Source organism: Mustela erminea, chromosome 5 (genome assembly GCF_009829155.1).
Source record: "Mustela erminea isolate mMusErm1 chromosome 5, mMusErm1.Pri, whole genome shotgun sequence".
Taxonomy (NCBI): Eukaryota; Metazoa; Chordata; class Mammalia; order Carnivora; family Mustelidae; genus Mustela; species Mustela erminea.
The window spans coordinates 80691509-80711312 of NC_045618.1; the positions used below are offsets into that span (position 1 = coordinate 80691509).

The 19804-nt window shown below is 36.5% G+C and overlaps 1 protein-coding gene across 2 annotated transcripts in view; it reads right to left on the reverse strand.

The window, feature by feature from the left end:
* The window catches only part of PRKD1 (protein kinase D1), a 332127-nt gene that overhangs the window by 138755 nt on the left and 173568 nt on the right, over nt 1–19804 (reverse strand). For both annotated transcript variants that reach the window (XM_032343993.1, XM_032343992.1), the window contains exon 2: nt 15409–15547. In XM_032343993.1, the coding sequence (XP_032199884.1) occupies nt 15409–15547 (139 nt within the window). The remainder of the gene's footprint in view (nt 1–15408; nt 15548–19804) is intronic.

A 19804-nucleotide genomic window follows, 5' to 3' on the forward strand; every position in this document is an offset into this window, starting at 1 on the left:
ATACTTATTTTAAAAATTAAAAATAAGTATAGGTCTTTAAATTGAAACAAAGCTATAATCATTCCTTCCACAGCAAGATAGTAAAATGTTGTGTAACTGCTCCAAGATATATTTTATATGACATAGCATTTATTATAGTACTAATATGTCAAGTTTCTACAATTTGCACTACAATACCTGAAAATTGTTATTAAGCAAATCTCCTTTTTTTATGGCAAACGAGAACTAAATATAAGAGGATCCTTATCCATTGATTAGCACCTGCTTCAGAAGCAGATTATTTATGGACTGAGGAAACTCCTTAAGAGTTAGTTTATTCAGAGTATGCTTTATCATTGTAGCTACTAAAGAATTAAGGAAGACATGCATTTTATTCTCCTAAACAAAAGGAGAATATGTAAAAGTAGAAAAGAACTACTTTAGAGACTTTGCTAGCTCAGATTCATAACTATTCAGTAGAAGAATATCTTAGAAGAATTTTTAACTTATAAGTTGTAAATCTCACCACATAAAACAATAATTGCTAAGAGGTTATTAGCATAAGTCTCAACAGAAAGAGACAAAGTCAGGGAAGGGGCACAGAGAAGGTTTTCACGCTTACAGTATTTCTCAAATTCTTCAGTGGGATGATTGGGGTATTAGTCAGAATTCTCCAGATTAAAAACAGCCAATAGCATGAGATTGGCTCTCACAATTATGCACAATTATGGAGGCTAACAAGTCCCAAGATCAGCAGTCAGCAAGCCCTAGAGTCAATGAAACAGTTCCAATCCCAATCTCAGTCTGAAGGCAAGAGAAGAGCAATGTTCTAGCTCAGGGACAGTAAAGCAGATTTTGTTCCCTTGCTCTGCCTTTTTGCTGGTCAGGACTACAAGAGATTGGGTGAGGAGGCCCACCCACACTGGGGAGGGCTCTCTGCTTCACTCATTCTATTGATTCAAATGTTCATCTTATGCATAAATATCCTCAAAGGCATAACCAGAATGTTTAGCCAAAACTTTGGGCACCCATGGCCCAGTCAAACTAACAGAAAATTAACCATCACAGTTGACCATACTGGTATTCATTGGTATTCACAATTATCTACTTAAATTATACATCCGTGTGTGTACTCTCTTATATGTACAGTAAGAAAAGCTGTACTCAAAAATATTGCTGACAAGTGGCATTAAAACTTGTGTTGCCAAATGTAGTAAAACAACAACAACAACAAAAAAAAAACCCTAAAACAAAAAAAGCCCTAAAGTTGTGTTTTGAATAAATAAATGGAGAAGACACAAATTCTCCTTCCCAAAGAATTAAATTTAATATATATAGGTAGTTCCCTTTCCAGAATGACAGTAAGATTACAGTGGAGAAACCTGGTCAATACCACCCTAACCTGGTGATGGAAGACTCACATCATCAGTGAGGTTGTGTTGACACCTGAGAAGTATATAGCACTTCCCTGGTACTTTATACAAAACATCCATAACCCAGCTTATTCATGAGAAATCCGTCAGGTAAACCCAAATAGGAGACATACTACAGACTATCTGGTCTGTCTTCCTCAATACTGTCAAAGTCAAGAGAAAAACAAGGAAAGTCTGAGAAATTGTCACTGACCAGTGGACACTGGAAAAACATAACTAAATGCAACAATGTACTATGACTGGGTCCTGGATCAGAAATAGGACCTTAATTGGGGGGGGGGGGCAAAAAACCCCACAGAACTGTTAAGTTCAAATCATGGACCAATGTTGATTTCTTAGTTTTCACAAATGTACCATGACGGTGTAAGATGATATAACATTAGAGGAAAGCAAATCTGGGTGAGGTGAACTCTCTGTACTATCTTACAACTTTTCTGTAAATCTAAAACTATTCAAAAATTTAAAGTTTGTTAAAAAGCATTTGGGTTTTGACTGTTGATTCACTTGCTAGACTGGTATCATCTATGGAGGCTAGTCTGATTTTAAAGCTGGAAAGATGCATTTGGGCTTGTCTCACTTGTTCTGCATGTTAAGTACTCCAGAAGACCAAAAATAGATTTCAGTCATTACAGATAGCAAACCAAGACCTATGCTCAGCACTAAATGTTTTTAAAAGCATAAAACCAGCAAGAGTAGAGATTTACACAGGAGATAATCCTGAAATTGCTATTAAGCTTGAAGGACAAGATGAATCTATTTGGCTCAATATATAAACATTACACATTTTTTCTACATGGAAAAGGTAGTATAATAAAACTATAGATTAAACATATTTTTTATTAAAATTTTACATTTTTTACAAAAAAAGTATGATAACCATTAGAATAACATGTCATAAGGAATAATGTCTCTTTTAGCTTAGAAATTTTCAAATATTTTAACTCCCTAAAATCAAACTTAAATTTTTCCTTTCATGTTGAGAACCATATACAAAGTCTTAAATTAGAAAGTAAAGTATATCAATCATGAACAAGTATTTCTGGATTGCCTACTATGTATCTAGCACTGAGCTAATTGTTACAAGCTTTTTTTCTACGAACAATAACCTACTGTTCTGTCCTTCAGGATTATTAATCTTGTTGAATATGTGAGATAAATGCATATCAAGTACATCCATTTCAGCAAACTTGTGTCTTGCTTTGTCATTGCTCTTCATGACCTGATTCCATAGGAAGTAATTTTTTACAGGTCAGTTCTCACAAATACAAATGACCTAAGTGCTCAAAATTCACATGGTATAAGAGCTCATGTGGATGAAATATTAACACATCACCAAATGAATTCAACTTAGACCTTTAAACCTATATGAATATCAAAGTGTAAAGGTTGGAGCAAATCAATTTCAAACTTTAGTTTCAGAAGGGTTATGTCTAATCACTGTGAAAAATGGTGTCTCCAGATGGTTTGCCCCATACCAGATCTTCATGGCTTCCTAATATCATCCCTAGACAAACATTGCTTGTGGATAACATAGTGAAGCAAGGGGTAGTTTTTGCTTTGCTTTTTTGTTTTTGTTTTTCAACATCAAGGGATTACTGTGCGGGGAGAAAAATCTTTTTTCTCTTGATTTTTTTTTTTTTTAATAGAGGATCAATGGTTTGGACTCATTGAGAATTCTCTACACAGCTTTATATTACCATGCTCTCAGGATTAACAAGCTGTAACAATCAGAACCTCAAAAAACTTCTGAGGAAAATAAAAATAGAATAAGATGAGACCCAGAGTTAGCCAAAAAAAATTGTCATTTTCTAGAAACTGAAAAACTGAAATTGCCTCACAACATGAAAAAAAAAAAAAAATGAGCTCAGAGCTCGATTCAAATCTCAATTCTTGTATTATAATACATGTAGGAAAAGAAATATTTGGTATATTTATTTATGTGGCAACTTCACTTGAAGGCTGAAGTCAACACTGGTAACAGCCTATAGCTGTCTTAAAAATAACTAAGAAAAGTGGAGGTACAAATCCATTCTGGTGTAGTACTGCTCTTTTCAAATACATCTTTCTATTTTATTCCTCCATACTGCATAATGAATAGTGCTATTGCTGTTGAAGACTTAAAACAGCTGCATTTCTAATTTTGGCAGATTATGAGGGATTTTTACATGGGTTGCATGTTAAAAGCAAAGAAACGACACGCCACCCGGCAGAATGAAAGTGCTGGGCAGATGGCGGCACGGCGGAGCTATTGAATTGAAGTGCTACGAGTCACCACCCATCGTGGGACATCCAAAAGGGGCATGTGGCAGCTTTTCAAGTGAAGCCCAACCTTATACCTCAAACAAAAATAACCCATGTCCATGAGGTCTCCAGAGGGCCATGCAGTAGCCATTCTCCAACTGGCCGTTGTTAACAGAGGCAGCCTTCCATTGCCTTTATTTTGCTGATTTTGATGGTATATACAATTCTGACTTTCTTTCCTTCCTTTCCTCCTCCAAACTCTCCTGTCACGTGTGTATGCGTGTGTGTGCGTGCGTGTGTGTGTGTGTGTGTGTGTGTGTGTTGGAGAGAGAAGGAGAGGAAAAGAGAGAGATATATAGGGAAACAGTGTATATGTCATAATTCTTCCCATTACTAAGGGAACTATCCCTGCAGAAGACAAGAAAGCATTCCAATGTCTTCATAGTGAAAAAGGAAAAAGATATAAGATCATAAATAGTCTTGATCAGTATCAATTTTTACTGACCAATCTTGACCAAAACATTTTAAAAACCGCATTCAGAATGCTGCTATGTCAATTTCCCCAAAACCTAGAGAGGTGATTTTCCTGAGAATAAACAGATGGGCACTATAACAAAAAAGGTTTGGCCTTCAAAACCAGGTTTCCTTGAATTCAAAGCAGCTTATGAAGTATGAGGATAAAGAATTATGACTGCTTCTTAATAAATATTCTAGAATTTACATTAATTAAATTAATGTATCTTTTCTGGGCACCTGGGTGGCTCAGTTGGTTAGGCATCTGCCTTCAGCTCAGGTCATGATCCCAGGGTCCTGGGATCAAGTCCTACAACCAGCTCACTGCTTATCAGGGAATCTGCTTCTCCCTCTCCCTCTCCCTCTCCCTCTGCCGCTGATCACTGCTTGTGCGCTCTCTCTCTCAAAGAAAAAAAGAAAAAAGAATGTTGTCTTTTTAAACTCAGACAACATCCACTGTCAATTAATGACATTTTGATTATATTTTTTTATGTTTTTGTAAGCCAGCAAAAATTTATGTTGGAAAAAGGTAAGGTAAAACAAAGAAATGAAGCCATTCATCAATTGTACAATTTGGTTATGTATTACACCATGATGCTGTGCTCTTCTTCCGGACCTTTTTTTCTCCTAACAACATTTCCCATTTCCTTCATTTGTATTATGATTTTACAGGATCCTTATGTTCTAGGGAGTGTGTTAGATACTATATATTATTATCATGTGCTTCCTCAGTTTGAAGGTGAGGAAACTGACACCCAGACCCTAACTAGCCTTCCCAGTGCCACAGAGCTAATATTGTGCCATATCAAAGGTGGCCCATGAATTCCAGTCTCAGAGGGTGAGGTCAAAGCAAAAAGAAAAACCAGACATCATGTAAAAGTAACATTACTTATAAAATAAAGCTGTTTAGGGGTACTAGAGTCTTGGGAATTTGTCCTGTAAGGAAGTCATATGGTAATATAGTGGACAATTTCTCCCCTGAGATTTTGGTAATAAATATACTACCAAAGCATTCAGGTGTGTTATTTCTCATATTCCTCTAAATGTCATATCAAAGAACATTTCAGTAGAGGCATTTCTGCAGCATGTGTGTGTGGGGGGGTTGTGTATGTGTGTGTGCAAACAATGTGTTTTAGATCTTTAGGAGTAAATTTGGTTTATCTCCCTGCTCTAACAGAAATTTTTTTTTTTGATAGTGAAATGTTTATATCAATATGGCAGCTATTAGTTAATGTGTCTATTAAACACTTGAAATATAATATGACTAAGGATCTCAGCTTTAATTTTACCTATTTTTAGTTAAATATAGTATAGCCACTCATAGTTAGTGTGGACAGGACGGAACTAGAGAAATGGTTGGGTTGCCTATCTCTCAGCCAATTCTCATAAACAGAATTTCATGTTTTTATAACAGATGGACAAAACAAAAACTGAACAGTTTTATTCTCCAGTTTAAGCCTAGAACACAAGAATTTTGTGCTAACTCAATACTAATAATTTTTTCAAAGACTATGACAAAAATTATATTCATATCACCTCTATATAGAAGTTAGCCAAGGAAATACCTATTTACCAGATACTATGATTGCCTAAAGCATTTTTAATATTAGGATCTGATTCTGTAATCACCCATTTCGTTACCTCTGATGTGTAAAAATCATTTTTGAGTTGGAGTGTAATTTCTTAAATAAGTCCTACATAATTCAGACTCAAATCTGGTAAATGAGGTAAAATAATAAGACTTTTGTGTGTGTTGTGTATTTTATACACCAATTCATGTAAAAAGGCAAAAAGAATGAACTAGTATCTTAGGATATTTTCTAGAATGATTCTGAATAGGCAAAGTTCTCTGAGATCCTGTTACACATTGAGGTGCTAACATGGTAAGATTTACATACATGAGATGGTTAAATCTCCAACCCAATAAGCAAATATAAAGAATTTTTGGTTACACAGAGATCAGAAAATACAGAGAAAAGGTTCCTTTTGTGTGGTTTTCATTATTCCTGTGTTCTTTTCCTGTTTATCTGAATGAGTTATAATACTGGCTTCAATTAGAGAAGTAATAGTTGAAAAGAGAAAAGAGGGAAAACTCTGATTTCTGGCTGGATATCCACTCACCAGATGGTGAAGAATTCGGCCTTAGGCTAATTCTGTGTGAACAGAGGGGCTTGATATGTCTGTCTCTGAAAACCACGGTATGTACATGGAGAGATCTATGGAGATTTAGACTCTGGTTTTGGAGCACATGATTCAGCTTTTCCTATAGATGGTGCCAACTGACCCTTAGGCACAGACAGCTGTTCTGTTAGGTGGATAAAAGCAATGGTGTTCCAATGGGAGGTCTAGGGGTGGGGGAAGGAGGAGGAGCAGGAAAGGTCAGCCAGCATCCCAGGATATCAGTCCTTGATCTTTCCAGACATGGAAATAGAGAAGTCAGGGCCTGAGGCCAGCTCCAGTGTCACTCCTAAGAGCTAACACAGGTATGGAGCACTGAGGTCCCAGATGAGGAAATGACACAAAACTGATGAAGGCAGGTGAGAAAAGCATGGGGGGTGAGGGGAGGTGCATCCAAAAGGAGTGATTACTGAATACATTTAAGAAAAAGAGCAAGAATATTTGAAAGAAAAGAGCAATGGCTAGGAAAACTGGTTGAAGGAAGAATGAACTGAGGTGGGTAACAAAGGAGTTACTTGGGCATGGTGAAGAGCATAACCTAGGAGTTGTGGGAATCAGATGGGAAAACAATTGGTGTTTTATGAATTAGGTCTCATTTTACATAAGAAATGTGAAATACACAGAAATATTTTGAAAGCAGAACTGGATTTCTCAAAATAAGTAATTTCTAAAAAATAATAAGTTTTTGACAACATGTAGAAGATCGTAAGAATCTGGAAAAGGATTAGTCAAGTGATAATAATATTGACATTACTAATAGATTAGGCTAAGGAGAGCCAACAGTAAGCAATAAAATTCAATTCCTACAGAACAGCAGGTAACTTTTGGAGTACCAATTTAATAATGTGCTTATTAGTTTGTTCATTTTGTTACTTCAAGCATCCATTCACTCAACAAACAGACGTTGATTGCATGTGACATGCCAGGTCCTGAGGATTCAATATAAAAATAAATGGTTCTTGTGGTACACAAACAATGAATTTTGGAACATTGAAAAAAAATTAAATTTGAAAAAATCTGTAGTCCATTGGGGTGGCAGTGGAACAAGAAGGCAGAGTACCTCACATTTCACTAGGCATCTTGTGAAATGCTTTATATATACCCTCATGAAATCTGCAGCCCAACATCAGAGTAAAGACACTACTATTGCTCTAAGGACTCAGGGAAAGAAGGTGACTAGCCCATCATTACGAAAGACATAAATGGCAGATCTAGGACTTATTCCAGTCTTTGACTAGAAGTCCACTAGTTATCAAACTGAATTTATATGGAAATATGCCATAAAATAATTGTGATGTGTATTTCTAAGTTAATATATGTAAAGCACTTAAAACAGTGCCTAACACATAATGAATGCTATACGTCCTTGTATCATCATCACTAATGTTGTTTCTCTTAAAGAACAACATGAGGGGTAATATTATTTATTCAAAATTAAACAAGAGAAATTGAACACAGCAGGATGCAAAATGTGTATAAAGTTTTCAAATGAAATAAGATTCTTCAAAGAACTTTTCCCTTTAGGGTTTGTCTTATGCCGCATGTTACCTGGGGAGAATGTTTTCACTCTGCCTTGACAATTAGGATTAGTGTAAAAAGACAGAGAAGCAATGCACTATTGTGCCACATCTCCCTAGAGACTCCACTACACAAAGAGACAAATAATAGAGAAAACTATCAAATTAAGGAAGGAGTCCTCTGAGCCACCACATCCCGGTTGAGGTCACAAGTTGGGAAAGGTGGAAAGTCTACGGAAACATTCCAATAGCCTCCTCTTTGTATTCACTTTTCTATGAAAACAATTAAAGGTAGTGCAAAGAATCTAAAATGAGGTTTACTTGCAAGATAAAGAGGAAAAGGAAAGAGGATTAGTATTAACAATAATAAAAAAGAAACACTGAAGACACACTTAACATAAACCATAGGTCGAAGAAAAGAGTAATGACCTGTAATCTTACATTGCAGTTTTCCATAATTACAATACTGCCAGCACAGATAATTGCACCTTACGTTGGACAGAAATCGGCACCACCAAGCCTGGAACACTTACATATCCAAAACAACTACAAAAAAATATAAATTGAGTACTCAAGGCCAGGTCTTTGACAGCCTTAATTGCTCAACCAGTATGAAGAGTGGGGAGGTGCTTCCCGTGATTAATTCTCCCTTCTTAAAAACAAACAAACAAAACTATGTCTATCTAATGTATTCCTGGGGAAATAATAATACAGTTATCTAATGTATCACTCTCATGGTTTTCCTCCTCCACTCAAATTTCAGAGGAGTAGAGAACACTGCTCAGCAATGTCCTACATCTGAGAAAAATGGATATAACTGGGACAGTACCATATAAATCAATAATTTGCATTTTCTATAAAAATAAAAGGACCTTGCTAGAATTTTGCCTTGTTTTGTTTTATTTTGCTCTTGGCTCATGGTTGAGGTACAGAATCCAAGTAATAGCAAAACATGGTCATAAGGATTCCTTAAATATAGTGATGCTAAGACACTATTTCAATTTCGATCAGAGTTGTGAAATTATATGATGGGATCCTGTTTAAGCAGGGGCATGGTTACTTTTTTTCATATTTTGTACTGTAACTGTATGAAGAAGAGTCTCTGGGTTTTCTTAATCTGATCACAGTTTATGTATTTATTAAATATTTATTCTTTTTAATAAAGAAGAGGGAATAAGGGTTCTATGATAAAAATGTCAATGGAACCCGTAGCTCATTACTGGTTTTGTCGTTACGAATACCATCAGTGTTTTGCTGAAACATCAACGAACCATAGTAGGAATTCTTTGAAGAGATTCTCAAGAAATCCTATTTTTACTGGTCCCAAGTTCAAAGGGCTAACCTTTAGTTGAGGTAATGTTAACAGCGACTAAACACTTAGATTCAAGCTCTGGTACTACCTCTACTACTTCCTGCAGGATGTAGGCAAGTTAAAATGTTATATTTTATAGCTTTAAGGTATCTGATTTCACTACCTCCCAGAGTCTTTGTGAAGAAAACCTTACTTCTGTAAACTGATTCAAAAGCTTGTACTATAATATAAACAGTACTATAATGTAAACAAAGCTCTCTTTCTTCTTAACTCCTGTTTTTCCATGTTTCAAATATTCCCCTCTGTGAGAGAAAAGTGGCCTCTGTGTAGACAGAACAGATACACCCTCTCAAACCATTGATTCATGGGCTTGACCCAGAGAGGGTAGTATCGCCAGTGTAGATTGCTGAGGCCAAGACTCACCATATACTTGAAGGGGAAAAAAATGTGTCTGTGTTAAAGTGAATTTGGGAAGTGAACTTGGAGACTCCTGCTTCATATTAGCATGCACCAAAATTCTGAAGAGTCCTGCAATAAATAACTCTTTAAACATTGTTTGACACAACACTTCTCAAAGTCATCAGACCAGGATTTCCTAACAACCATGAACACTGAGGAGAAAGGCTGCTTAGAGTGTGAAGAAGAGAAGCAACCAGAATAGCTAACATTTATTGTGTAGTTGCTTGTGTGTAGAAATCTCTGAAGTGCTTTCCATGCATTAACTTACTTTTAATGTTTGTAGTAACCTTACAACGTAAGGGCCAGTGTTGTCTCTGTTTCACAGGTAAGGAAACTAGGGCATATAATGACTAAATGTCTTTTCAAAGATGTGAATAGTGAGGAATAGAAAAAGGATATGAAGCCAGATGATCTGGCCCTGGAAACTGTTTAATTGTTAATGCACAGCACTTAACCTGCAGATTGAGGAAAATATGGAACCCGTGCACTATTAGCCCTTTTCAACACTTTCATCCAGTTCTAAGGTTCTTTTTTGACTGAAAAACAAACAAAACCCCCTGAATCTCACAGACTATACAACTTGTTCAAAGGAAATCAATGATATTATATGCCCAAGAAATTAGTTCTCCAGCATCTTGGAACAGGAGCCAAACCATTCAACAAACACATCAAACAACATGTGAGAACAAGACTTGGTGTGAGGGAGAGTATGTGATCACTCTTAGGTGGCTGTAGCTCTCCTTGGAGTCCTCTTCATATTCTCATTTTTCCTTCATCAGTTATATCCAAATGGGTATACATCTCTTCACTTTTACTGCTAAAATGCTTCTTAACCTCTCTCTAGTTCCAGCTCTTGAATCACTGCCTGAAAATAGGACCACAGCCCCCTCTGCCTGGACTATAGCACTAGCTTTCTCATGAGACTCTCCTCTCTAGATGGTGTGGAATAACTAACCAGCCACATGTGGTAACAATGCTTTGCAAAAGTTCTAAGTAATACTGCATAAATCTGTTGTAAAAAAATGGTGAAAAATATCTGGAAAAAAATTGATTTTTACCATCAATGAAAGAAGAAAAATTCAACATTTAGCTCTAAGACTTTAAATTGTAATTTTGCTACAGAAATTCTTATAGTCTTTGTCTATTTTCCGTTTAACCATCTATTAGATACACACACACACACACACACACACACACACAAACAAATTATTAGAGATCAAGCCCCCAAAAAACAAAAAACAAAGAGTTGAGTCATAGGAATGCAGTTCTGTTATTAATTTGCTTTGCTACGGCTGAATTATTATGCTTTGATGGAGACCCATCGTGAAGAAGGCTTCAGATAAATTTCATGAACTTTATTTTATAATTTAGTACTATACACTTGAACTTGACTTTGGCCCCAGTAAGAGAAATTTCCACTTGCAGTGTTTTCCTACTCAATAACAGTAGTAACAATGCTAACCCTTTGCTTAAAGACAAAGAAAATTTGCCAGTGGTGGGAGTGTGCATGGTGGGGAACTTCCAAGGAGTTATTTCTTTTTTATCTCCAGAACCCAACCCATCCACCCATGAGCAATGTTTTCCTGGCTTACTGGGTCTAAATGCACTAGCTCACACAAGCCCTGTTTTTCAAAAAGAAAAGGAGAGAGAAAATCAGCAAATTAGCCAGGAGCAGCCTGGTTAGTACTAACAGATGATGAAAGGTCTCAGCATAAAATGACATAAGCAAGAGAAAATTCTTGATGTTGCCTGAAGAGACAAGAGTATTTCACCTTCCTCAAAATTAGTTTTTTCCATATTTTCTCACATTTTACTGTATTCCTATGTCAGAACATGTTGCTATTAGAAGAACAGTGGTTAAACATTAAAAGAATCAGATTATGTTCATGCTGAACTACAGACTAAAATTTATGGGGAAAAACAGAAAATTTGGATAAATGAATTTTAACAATAGAATTATAGTCGTTAAGAGGAAAATCTCCACTGCATTATGTTCTGAAATGGGTTGAAAGGCAACAGAGGGGATACCCAGTGTTTTGTTCCCCTGCCTCCTACAGCTATAGCATTTTGAATGAGGTTGATCCTTAATCACACCTTCAGGAAATGCGTATTTCTCAAGTATAGCACTTCATATTCTTCCGGGACTGGGTCAAGAATTTGTAAGTGATATGAGCTCGCTTGCATCCATGCCTGAAGTGCCTTCGTTAGCAATCATTTGTCCTGCCTCCAATTATAATGCAATGCAACCCTGCCCACATTATAGGCACTAATTTCTGGTAAGGGCTGAGTCAGAGCACAGCAAGGAGACGTGAACTTTCTATTTCTTACTATTGAGGACATGCTTAGAAATAATAGTTTTATAACAAATCAGTACTTTTTTCAAAATTTTGTAAATGTGATAACTTCTAATGTGAAAGCCACTCATACATATTTATTGAGAACCTCATCTATGGTAACAAAAGGATGTGGGGGCAGGAGGGAAGAAGAGATTGCTGAACAGTAGTTAAGGCCGGTAAAGACGAGTCTGCATTGAGACACAGAGGCAGGGGACTGTGTCTAGAAGCCATGTGTAGCTCAGGACCAGGAATGGCAAAAATGGATGGTAAAGTCATTCAGATTACAGACCTATGTAACAGACCCCGTGAAGGTGTAAGGGAACACGAGATAGTTGAGACGGCATCCAAGTGACATAAGACATGCCCATGGTGGCCTACATCTTGGGGGGAGAGAAAAAAGAAAGGTAAAAATACAGTCCGAAGATGGCAGGGGGGCAAGGGACTGAAAACTATAGTCAAACAACAGGGCCCAGGATCGGATTTGGGACCAGCAAGCAAGATGGAGGAGGAGTGCCCAAGCGAGGACCTCGGAACTGGACCAGGCCTTTGTGGTGAGCTCAGGCACAGGCAACTGATGACAAGCAGGAAGGAAAGGGGTGTGGGGAAAAACAGAGTTCTAATGAGGGGAGGGGTGGTTAAGGAAAAACCATTTTTAACATTTACTGAGAAAATCACAATGTGAAGCATAACAGTGGGAGAGGAGGGATGAGAATCCAGCCGCCGAGGAAGCCAACAGGAAACGCAAGAGATCATCAATTAAATATAATTGAATGTGTATATATATAAAAAACACATATACTACACATATTATATATAATAAATAATTATAAATACATATATTTAATTAAACATATATGCTTGTATATTTAAGGGTTAAATGACACCGAGGAAGTGAGACTACATGGGCTGGAAAAGTTGAAAGCCTCCAGGGTTCAAATCTGAAACTAGTCTGTTACAGAATGGCTCATTTTAAATACCGACAAGACGGCTGATAAGAGTAGAAGAGGGCTTCCTGAGCCTGGCATTGGGACAACAGGTAAGAAAAAAAAAAAGCTACCTTTAAGAGCCCTCTCAGCAACTGTGGCCAGGGAAACAGGAGAGGCGGAACATGGAACAGAAAGGGTGGCTGGCAAAAGAAGTGGAGTATAAGCACCATGAGGGTCTTGGTTTGCAGAGATGGTGAGGAGAAGCATCATGCTGTTCGCTGGGCGGTGGGGCAATGCAGAGGGCTGTGTCAGGTCAGTGTGCTGAAGAGCAGGTCCCACTCACTGAGGTAACACACAAACAAACAGCCCTCTTCCCTCGCCCACAAGCACAAGCACACCCACACACAGCTTGCATTCAATCTGTCTGGTATCACTATAAAACGTTTGACAACAAAACTAAAATGGCAAGAAAAATAAATCAAATTTTGAAATGCAATTAAAAAAAATTCTCATATATTTCTGGACATTGCCAGAGGCAAAAAAAAAAAAAAAGATTCATAAAACATATTACATTATTTGCAAAGCAGTCTGGCTATGAGTTTAATATGAATTATAGAGAGAATGGATCCAGGGCATGATTTCCCTGAATAATTTATTTCAGGCAGCCCCTCTGATTCAGAAATAGGAAACTTAAAAAACAACATGTCTAAGGCACTAGTTTTTTGAGGCCAGGTGCGCTAGTTTTGTAAGAGAGCCAACGAGAGGTAACAGCATACAGGTTTCTTAAAAAATTAAAAATACAACTACCACATGATCCAATAAGATTCCACTACTGGGTATTCACCTAAAGAAAATGAAAACACTAAATCAAAAAGATATATGTACCTCTATGTTTACTGCAGCATTATTCACAATAGCCAAGATATGGAAGCAACCCAAGTGTCCATCAACAGATGATGTGGTATGTGCATACAATGGAATATTACTCAGCCATAAAAAGAATGAAATCCTCCTTTGTAACAACATAGACATCTAGAGGGTATAATGATAAATCAAACAAGTCAGTCAGAGGGAGACAAATACCATATGATTTCACTCATGCAGAATTTAAGAAACAGAACCAATGAACAAAGGAAAAAAGAAACAAGCAAAAAACCAGACTCTTAACTTTAGAGGACAAACTGATGTTTGCTGGAGGGGAGGTGAATGGCAGTGATGGGTAAAACAGATGAAGAGGATAAAGAGTACACTCATAACAAGCATGGAATAATGTACAAAATTGCTGAACCACTATATTGTATACCTGAAACTAATATAACACTATATTAATTATACTTGAATAAAAGATATATATGAAAAAATAATAAAGTGGTTGGTATTATCTACAAAAAACACATGAAAGCTTTTGCTTTTTTGATTTAGCAAGTGGCAAACCTATAAACAAGAACTTTATAACTTCTATCTAACAAAACAAGTTGTTTTACAGGATCTAGCTATACAGTGAAAATGTGGCAATCCCAGGACCTCCCACTGTGATAGGTGATCAATAAAGACAAAGACAAATTGGAGTGAATCAAAGCAAGGTCCAGCTGAATTATAAAGAAGGCAACCAAGGTCTGGGCTCTGAACAAGTTGAGGAACTTGAGGAAGTGCAATCTAACATCACTAAAGCTAGTGGATTTCCTTTAGTCAAAGAGATAACGTGCAAAGATGGCAAGAGGGGAGAAAAGAGCAACATAATCGGAGTTTCTCAATAATTCCTCAATTTGCACAAAAATCAACATTAAAAATCTGGATCTCTTTGTATTAGTATTGCACTGATCACTGTTGTAAGGATCCCCACGACAGCTGTTCTCTGGCACTTTTTTTTTTTTTAAGTTAAATACGCCTATTTTTTTTTTCTGCATTGATACGCACAGTCTGATTAGTAACTTCTAAAACCTAAATAAGAAATATAAATCTGGGCAGAGGGAAACACAGCTGCTCCTCAGAACTGGCTGGTATCACATGATATGGCTTGACCTGCTATAACTCCTGAACTCAGGTTTCCAAGTTGGTCCTGGCTTAGAGTGAGTAGACATGTGACTTAACTAAAGCTACGGATTCCTAGCCCTGTTGCTATCTCTTGGCTTCCAGACCCTCCATGCATGTATTTGGGGCCCTAACATCTGTCTTTCACCGTTGGGTAGGTTGTTTTTTTGTTTTTTTGCTTTTGCTGCTGCCCAAACGATTCAAGATGATGAATGGAAAGTATGCTTGTGTGTTGCTGAGAGGCCGGGGAGATGGTACAGTTGAGGAAAGTGACTGGGACAGTACTGAAGGCAGAATCAGCCAACTCAAGACAAACTGTTTGCTTTTTCCAAAATATAATTTGAAAGTTCCTGTAGACAGAGGCCTAACATTTTCTTTTAGGGCAGAGTTTGAGGTATGTTTTCTATGTTGCCTTAAAAATTATGCCGAAGATTTCTTCAAATACAAATTATTAATCTATGGATAGAGAAATAAGTGTACTACCTGACAGGACAACTTCAATAAGATCACCTTCCTGGATATCACTAGCCGTTTTCACCAGCTGAAGGATGTTTTCGGAGGTAGGGTCATGGCGAAAAAGCAGGATCTTATCATACATTCCATAGAAACCACACTCAGGAAACTGTAAATACAAATACCACAATAGGTTACATGTCAAAATCTTCCTAAATTTAGAATAGAAACAAACAAACAAAAAAGTGTCAGGACACAAATACAAGTTAACTGATATTTTTATGCTACATCAAATAGTTAAGGTAAAATTGACAGTAAAATTCACCCTTTTTAGTGTGTTGTTCTGTAATTTTTGACAAATGTATAGGAGAACTACATACCATATATGTGGTATACACAAAACAGTCAAGATACAGAACAGTTTCCATTACCCCCTAAAATTTCTCCATGCCCATTTTATTATAAACTTCTCCCCTGATGCCCAGCCCCTAGAAAACACTGATCTTTCTGCGTCCATAATTTGGTCTTCTCAAGAAGGTCGTATGAATGGTATTGTACCATTTACATTGTATAATTTAAAATCTGACGTTTTTCTTTTTCTTTTAAGATTTCTTATTTATTTGAAAGAGAAAGAGAGCACGAATGGGGAGGAGGGGCAGAGGGAGAAGCAGACCCTCAGTGAGCAGGAAGCCTGATGCCAGACTTGATCTCAGGACCCCGAGATCATGACCTGAGTTGAAGGCAGCCACTTAACCTAGTGAGCCATTCAGGTGCCTGAATCTGATGTTTTTCATGTAGTATAATGGATTTAAGGTTGTCCATTCTGCTACATGTATCATTAATCTTTTCATTTTCATTCCTGAGGAATGCTCCATTATATTGCATGGATATACCACAGTGCATGTATCCATTCCTCAGTTGAAGGGCATTTTATTTCCAATTTTTGACTAGTACAAATAAAGCTGTTATAAATGTTTACTTAGAGGTTTTTGTGTGAACACAAGTTCTTCTTTGACTGGGGTGTATGGGAGTATCTGGGTAACTTTATAAAACATTTCTACTAAGATTTAGCACTTAGATAGTATTACTTAGATTTCCATTTCCTCTTAAGTGAGGTTTGGTAGTTTTCTTTCAAGGAATCTACTGATTTTATCTAAATTGTTGATTTTCTGGTCAAAAGGTTTTTTAAAAAAATATTATTCTTTTATCACACTTTTAATGCTGTAGGGTCCATAGTGATGTCTTTTTATTACTTTTTCATAATTTGTGTGTTTTCTCTCTTTTTGTTTGATCAGTCTCTGACCATCAGTCTATTTATCTGTTTTTAAGTCAGTTCCATATTGTTTTTGATTACTGTAACATATTTTGAAATGAGGAAGTATCATGCTTCTAGCTTTATTCTTCTTGCTCAAAATCACCTGAACTATTTGGAGTCTTTTGTGGTTCCTTATGAATTTTAGAATTGTTTTTTCTACTTCTATAAAAAAATGCCATTGGTATTTTGAATGGTATTCCATTGAATCTGCAGATTGCTTTGGGTAGTACAGACATTGTAACAATATTAATTCTTCCAATACATGAATGTGCAATGTCTTTCTATTTATTTGTGTTTGTTTCCTTTCTTTTAGTAATGTTTTATAGTTTTCATTGTACAAGTCTTTCATCTCATATTTTCATTAAAATGTTTGAAAATTCTTTTCTACTAAGTCCATTACCTTTACCATTCTGGTCTATTTTCATTAATTCTTTTAATTCTTATGGGTTACATTTCCTCCTCCATTTCCTGCTTTTTCATATGTATGCTTTCTAAAAATTGAAGTATGGTTAACATACAATGTTTCATTAGTTTCAGGTGTACAACATAGTGGTTCAACAATTCTATTTGTTATGCTATGCTCACCAAAAGTGTAACTACCATCTGTTACCATAGAATGCTATGAAAATACCTTGACTACATTCCCTGTGTTGTACATTTCATCCCTGTAATTTATTCATTCCATACCCAAAAGCTTCTACCTCCCACTCCCCTTCACCATTTTGTCCAACCCCTTACTCTCTGGAAACCACCAGTTTGTTCTCTGTATTTATGGATCTGCATCTGGTTTTTTTTTTTTTTTTGATTGTTCATTTGTTTCTTAGATTCCACATATAAGTGAAATCATATGGTATTTGTCTTTCTCTGCCTGACTTATTTCACTAAGTATAAAAATAGAAATGCCATATAATCCAGTAATTCCACTACTGGATATTTACCCAAAGAAAATAAAAACACCAGTTTGAAAAGATATAAGCATGCCCCTATTTACTGCAGCATTATTTACAACAGCAAAGATATGGAAGCAACCTAAATGCCCATTGACAAATGAATGGTTAAAGAAAATATGTTTTCTGTATAATGGAGTGTTATTCTGTGTATAAAAGAATGAGATCTCGCCATTTGAAAACAACACAGATGGACCTAGAGGGTTTCATGCTAAGAGAAATAAGCAGAGAAAGACAAATACCATGTGATTTCTTTTTACATGGAACATACATCTACTTTTTAAATTAGATGCCAGATTTTACAAATTAATGTGAGCAGTTGCCTTTGCTGTCTTCCCTTAGAGAATGTTGATATTTGTCTTGGCAAAATATGAAGAAAATTGCAGATCAGTTTTGTCTTTTCAAGGCTTATTTTTAAGCTTTATTAGGTTAGCTTTAGAGTAGTATTTCCTCTAGGGATAGTTTAACCCTACTTCTAATACATAACTCTTTGAACATCTCCATGGAATATCTCAAGTGTTCAGTGAAATTTCTCCCCTTTGCCTGATACAAACTCAACGTCTCTTAGTGCTATGTGAGCTCTGGAAAGTATTCATTTCAGAGCTTGCAGGCAACTGCTCTTTCCTCTTTCCTCTGCCTTACTAATTTCCATCATACACATACACAGATTTGTATTCAGCCTAATACTCAAGCAGGCCTTTAAGCAGATTTCTGAAGCTCTATTTCTGTATAGGTCCCATCTTTCCAGTATTTCTTCCCTAAAATCCTTTCAACCGGGTCACCTTGAGCTCTACTCCATGTGTCTTCCCCACAGCCAGACAACTAGGCTCCTCTTAGGTTCTTTCTCCCCACACTACACTTTGGATCCTGCCTCCAGGCAGAAAGCTCACATGACTGTAGTGCTCACCTTGTTTGTTTCTCTTCTCAGGGATGACAGTTCTGCACTGCCTGTTGGACAATGTCCAAAAACAGGCATTCTACACATTTTGTAGTGTTTTCTATGTGTTTGGAGCAGGTGAGCATGTCTTATACCAGATACTCCTTGTGTGTAGACCCCAAAGTTTCGTGTGCTTTTAAAATATAGATTGCTAATCTTTTCTGTCTAACCTTCTGACTACCCAATTCTATGTAAACAGCATTTGCAAGAAAAGTCAGTTAAAGACAAATAAAATGTCCACAATTGGTTACAGTACATTTTAAGATTATGTTGAAATAAATATACAAAATACATTAATGAAGTAAAATTATAAATTTAATAATTATCATAAAACTCTCAAACCTCAGTTTGAGAGTTTGAATTATACTTTAACTTAAAGAATCTTCCATGATTTGATAACAAACGTTCTTCAAAATACAATACATTAATTAATACACAGATCACCTTAGCATATCTTTTCCAAAACCGTGGGTAGCTGATTCTGACTCAAGATAGGAGAGAGAAAATTCAAGGGATTTAGTGTCTGAGGTGGGGTGAGTAGACAATAATAGCTGGAGAGGAAGAGAGATGAAACAGCAATTGTCTTCCCAAAGATGAGCCAAACTTTACAGTGTCTTCTAACTAATGTCTGAAGGATGTGCTATGCAGAGGAAACATCAGGTGGCAATACTGAAGAGGGGCTTAGGAGGCAAGGATTCTGCCACCTCATCACAATTTCTGTCAACATGTCCACATACCTCTTGCTTTCTTCAACAAGGAATTTGTCCTTTCTTCAAGGACATTACAAGAGATATCGAATCTCTTGTAATGTCATTACAAGAATGACAACAAGAAACATTACAAGAATATCTAAATTCTATTTCTCTATGGTCTTAGCTTGCTGACACTTGAGTATCCCAGTCTATATTGTGCCTCTTCGTAAAACCATGGGTATATGGAATGGATGATTTTGTACTCAAGTAAGGCTTGAGTGCCTCACATCGTAATTATTATATTTCTTTCTGAGGGTGACTCACAAAACACTTTTAAAAATAAGAATAGATAGAATAATACCAAGATATACAACCCATATTAAAACTATTATTTTAAAAGCTGAATTTAAAAAATAAAGATAGCATTATAAATATTCATGGAAGTTATTTGTCCAAGATATAGAGCACTGAGGTGTGGATAGCCTCTCTTCCACATTCCATTTTACTGGGTCATAAACAAGGCTTTTCGCTCTTC